The sequence below is a fragment of the Chanodichthys erythropterus genome, chromosome 24 (assembly GCF_024489055.1).
Source record: "Chanodichthys erythropterus isolate Z2021 chromosome 24, ASM2448905v1, whole genome shotgun sequence".
NCBI lineage: Eukaryota > Metazoa > Chordata > Actinopteri > Cypriniformes > Xenocyprididae > Chanodichthys > Chanodichthys erythropterus.
In genome coordinates, this window is record NC_090244.1 from 14,027,783 (window position 1) to 14,033,061 (window position 5,279).

General features: G+C 40.6%; 1 protein-coding gene across 1 annotated transcript; it reads right to left on the reverse strand.

The window, feature by feature from the left end:
• Nucleotides 1-981: 981 nt before the first annotated feature.
• dusp6 (dual specificity phosphatase 6) lies at nucleotides 982-5,065 on the reverse strand. Its single transcript, XM_067379972.1, has 3 exons — nucleotides 4,198-5,065; nucleotides 3,206-3,640; nucleotides 982-2,636 (listed from the first exon to the last, which is right to left on the reverse strand). The coding sequence occupies exons 1-3, from the start codon at nucleotides 4,595-4,597 to the stop codon at nucleotides 2,323-2,325; spliced, it is 1,149 nt and encodes a 382-aa protein (XP_067236073.1). The 5' UTR covers nucleotides 4,598-5,065; the 3' UTR covers nucleotides 982-2,322.
• Between the last annotated feature and the right edge of the window lie 214 nt (nucleotides 5,066-5,279).

A 5,279-nucleotide genomic window follows, 5' to 3' on the forward strand; every position in this document is an offset into this window, starting at 1 on the left:
AAATAAATGTAGACTATTTACAAGGCTATTATATTTCATTAAATATTAAATAAAATTATTTTAAATATCTAAAATATATTTAATAAATATATATTTAATATAATTTTAATTAATAAATATATATTTAATTGTAATTTTATATATATATATATATATATATATATATATATATATATATATATATATATATATATATATATATATATAATATAATATAGAAAAGTCTAAAAGAAAAAGTCTATAAAAAAAGTCAAAGATTTAATAGTTATAATAATCAAAATCAATAATCATTAATCAATAATCATTCAAATGCGATCACAGAATTAAAATTAATGCGATCACAGAATTAAAATTACAGGAGTGTCTAATATGAGAAAATTCATTCTCTAATACTACTCCTACTCAGCGTTCATGTTGGCAGATATGTAAAAAAGATCATTATTATTATAATAACAATACACTATTTTGCCATCAAAAAATAATAATTACTCATTTTAACCCTGTTTCTTAACTCCCACACAGGGATTATCCCTTTATCTGATGTATGCAAAAGCCAAGAGGGTGTCAGGTTATACAGCTTGTTTTGCCAGGACTTGCTTTTAGAGCAGGAGCCTGATCTCCTGACAGGAAGTGCCGCAGGGGGGGACATTTCGCTCTAACCAACCCATACCTGGAAATACCAGCCTGTCCACATGGAAAGTTGTTTTGCTCACTTAACATTCAGTTACACTTTATCTTTGGGGGGGGAAACTGGATTTTGTTTTTCATTGTACAACAAAGGTTAATCTAGTCTATGCTTTGCTTTGTCATTTAAATACTAAGTTATGTATGTTAGTGAGTGATTAATGTATTGTGTGCTAGTATATCTATTATTCTGCTTTAGATAAAACCAAAAAAAGGCACTTTTTCTGAATGCATCAGAATTTTGTAATTAGTTTGAATTCATATTTTTAATTTGAGGAAAGAAAACAGAAACGTAAATACATTTGAATAGACAAAATAGCAATTTATTAATAACTTATTTCTTTACATTCGTAACATTGGGGGGATATTGGTTTTGTAAAACAGCCCCTCCCCCCAATCAGGCCTTCGCTTTGAGGGACAACAAAACACTCCTGAAAACCATCACTTTTCTCACAAAAAAAAAAAAAGAAAAAAAAAAAGCATGTCACAGAACTTCCCTGAACAGGAGACACAGAATGTTCTCCCAGCTTTGTCAACACAGACCTCAAATCCTTGCGCACAAAAAAAAACAAAACAAAACAAAACAAAACAAAAAACAGCATTACTTGCTTCAACCCTCCATTGTCCCCAGAAAAGTTACAAAAAACGAGTAGTATAAAGGCGTATGGGTCCTAAATGAGCATGCATTTGAAACCCCGCCGCATAGCATTCGAGGAATGCCTCGTACAAGTACAAGTTCGGATGACCCCTCTGAACGTGCAAGTTCGTATGGCCAGGTTCACTAAAAAAAGGTGAAAAGAAGTGTATGGGGAACTGCTCTGAAAAGTTACCGCACAATAACACTTATGTACAGAACTAAGGCAAGAGAATGACGACTTTGATTCGTGATGGTGGTTAAAAGGCTGAGAAAGGTGGAATCGATCCGTAAAGCAAAACTGTAAATATATTATACATATACACATTGATGATCTTGCAAAAACCTGTTAAAATTTTTGGCATTTAACTCTTCGATAAAGATAATATTGATCGATATTCAGTTTTTTTTACATAAAGAGGACGAAAAGGAGAAGAAAAATCTACAGCCGTTTCTTAAAAACAGGTGTATTCTAACTACGGCAAGGCTTACCGACATCTTAATATACACATGTATAAATGTTTCAAAAATTTCTCCACGCAAATAAGTTGGAGTACAGTACACTCTGCCATCATTACCGAAGGGAAGTCTCATCCCAAAAACAGGCAAGTCTTCATTGAAGACAAGAAGAACACACCTAGAAAATGTCAAGGTGCAAGTGCTAAACAAAACAAATGAGTATTTGTCATTGTTCAGTTCCAGTCAAGTCTCTTTGGCACACCAGCCCCAATACATTGGACGTTCTTTCCATTTGGACAGTCTTTCCATGCTTGAATATGTATGTATACGTACATATATGAAACAAACTACTTTAAAGAGTCATGGAGATATAGAGTCACATGATCTCTCTCCATTAAACAGCAGCGTAGAAGCTCTGGGCACACCGCATGGCCCATCAGTGGCTACTCTGGTCGGCTGTCGTCTCAAGCCAACGTCAATAACGTCAGGAATCCCTCGACAAAAATGAAACTTGTGTTTCGCTCAGTTGGAGTCAAGGCGGGTTTTCACGTGGACTCTAGAGGGTCCAACTGAAAAACGTTGTGATTGGTTGGCGTGGTGAAGTACAAAGGTTGGGTTGGAGCCACCATGCGGTTGTCGCACGGGCTCTTGAGGCCCAAGGTGCGCTCAAAGTCCAAGAGCTGGCCCATGAAGTTGAAGTTGGGCGATATGTTGGACTTCTTCATCTTGACAATGTCATACGCGTCGTTCATGGACAGGTTGAGCTTCTGCATGAGGTACGCCACCGTCACAGTTACTGAACGGCTGATGCCGGCGAGGCAATGAACGAGCACGCCGCACTTCTGTCCGCGGGCCTCATCTGAGGAGAAAAAAAAAGACCAGGTGATTAGTTATCTGTGTGCAACTGACTTATGAATATGCAATTGTACATAAGCCTGGCTGTCAGAATTCATTACGGTCCCTGCATTGACAAAAGGGGCCTCATTCAGCGGGATTTCTAGTGCATGACTGAAAACAACTCGCCCATTTTCTCAGGGAATGTGACATGGAAATGGGCTATTAAGGTTAATCAAATGATCCTTCCGCTCGCCAGGTTACTTGACAATGGTACCATTTGGGCGTGTAAATGTAGAAGTCATGGCAGCACCCTGTCAAGGCTAACAGGATGTCAACACTGCCCTGTAAATGGTCCTCATTGTGTGGCGAAACATTGCTCTGTCCTAGATTACTTTCAATGTGGCTTGCTTCCTTCCTGTTGAGCTCAAATTACTGCCTCCCCCCTCCATCTCCTGTTTCATCATAAGCCTTTGTGTCCCTACCGCGGGATACGTTACTATGCAAACAATAAAAAACGGTGCCATCCGTTTGGTAATCAAAACAGGGACTGAATGAAAAGCAAATTAAAATGACAATAATTGTGTTTCTTACCAATAAAGCTGATGGCTTCTGGGAAAAACTGAGAGAGATTCTGGCTCCAGTGATCGGAGATGGGAATCTGCTTGTACTTAAACTCCCCAGCATTCTCGAACATGTTGGGAAGATTAGGGGTCACGTTCAAGATGTACTTGATGCCAAACTCCTCCAGGATATCCAGGTTCGTGGAGTCCTTTGCACAGCCCAGATACAGATGCGGCAGGATCTCCACGGGGAACGAGGGCTGGGGGTTGGACAGAGGGCTGCCGTCCGAGTCGGTAGCGCTGCTTGGGTCCCGGTCAATGTCTGACTCAATGTCTGAGGAGTCGGAGCTGATCCGGAGTCCTCCAAGACCCAAGACCTGGGAGGTCGGTGAACTGCTGCTGGAGGAACCGTCGAGGTTCGTCTCGCACATGGTGGGAAAATCGGTTTGAAATTTGCTGAAGCCACCTGTAAAGTTCAAAATTAGAAAAACCATTGAACATGTATTCCTTAAAACCAATGAGAACTCAAGTAGTAACTATTATCTTTTTCTGTTTCACTAGTAGCCATTCATTCGACACTAGTACTCTTTATTTACTTGCTTACTAGTAACTATTTGAACATTTATATCTTACTAGTTTAAAACAGTACCTATAGTCTGTATTCCTATTGTTACTAGTAATATTTTCAATCAAACTAGTACTATTTTTTAATTCAACTATAAAGTAGCCAACTTCAACTAGTGGAATATGAAATGTGACATTCACTAGTAGGCCATATTTCAGTATACATACTATTTGTTAGTATAAACAACGGATTTAGAACAGAAATAAATGTTAAAATATGAAATTTGCTTGGACTACCAATGGAAGAGATAACAACGGATGAGACAAGTACTAGTGACTAGATTAATAGATACTAGTTATATATAAATAAATGGTTACAAGTGTAACCATTGTAAGTAATTCATTAATAAATACTAGTAACATAAAACAAATACTAAAATGCTGTGGAAATGAACGTACCCTCAAGATAGAAAGCTTTGTAGCCCTCGTCCTTCATTCTCCTCAGCAGTAAACCCAACACGGATCCGCCGTCGATGTTTTCATTCCACTCTCGGCTGTACTCGTCGTACAACACGATAGTGTCCGTCTTGCACCTCCGCGCGAACCTTTCCCTGTCTTCCCCGTTGGAAAGCAGAGACTTGATGGGCAGGTTGCCCTTCTTGAGTCGCCGGAGCATGAGGCTCGGGATGGCCACGTTAATGGCCGTTTCGACGTGCGACGATTCGTAGAGCTCTTGCGCTCGGCAGTCCATAACGAGCAAACAGTCTCTGCGCGTCTCCAGCTGCTCCTTCAGCCACTCTACCGTCTTGCTTATAGCCATGACCGAATCGAACTGCACGGGTTTGAACTTATCGAGCATTAGTAAAATAAGGTACGGTACCGTGAGACCTTAAACTGCGGAAAAGACGCGCTGCAAGAGGCCGTGGACGTCTCAGGCCTGGAGCATTGAGATTCTCACGTCAAAGTCTTTTCTGCACCGTCGAGATGATTAAAAAATCCTCGGGTTTTCCTTCGAGAGTCAAGCGCAGACTCGCTCTACTTCAACCCCATTCATGCAACTGTGTGCATTTATCAATGACTCACACTAGCCAGTGAGTGCGCGAGCCACAGTCACTGACGTTGTCTTCCTGTTATATAACCTCTCTTCTCTCGCCGTCGATTTTTCGCACGAATCGATCTAGATATCCAGGCGAATATCGTTTGCAGACGAGTCGCGAAAAGCAAAACGCTTTATTTCCCTTCGTTATTTATCCCGGAGAATGCAGCGCTGCGCTCTTCTAGTCCTAGATGTGCTCTCTGTCTCAGCGAGCTAGTGAATGGATACAAGCGCGAGGCGTTTCAATGGATACATTATGTCAGCCAGCCAATCAGGAGGCGCCGAGCTATCGTCGCCGTGGAAACGGGGCCGGATGGAACAGACTGTGTTGATGAATTGTTAATAAGTTTGTCATTCACAAAAACGGAAAGGAATTTCCGCTCCGGATCAGCGGAGTGCAAACAAACAGTAAATAGGCACTGCACGGGAAGGAAGGAGGAGTGCG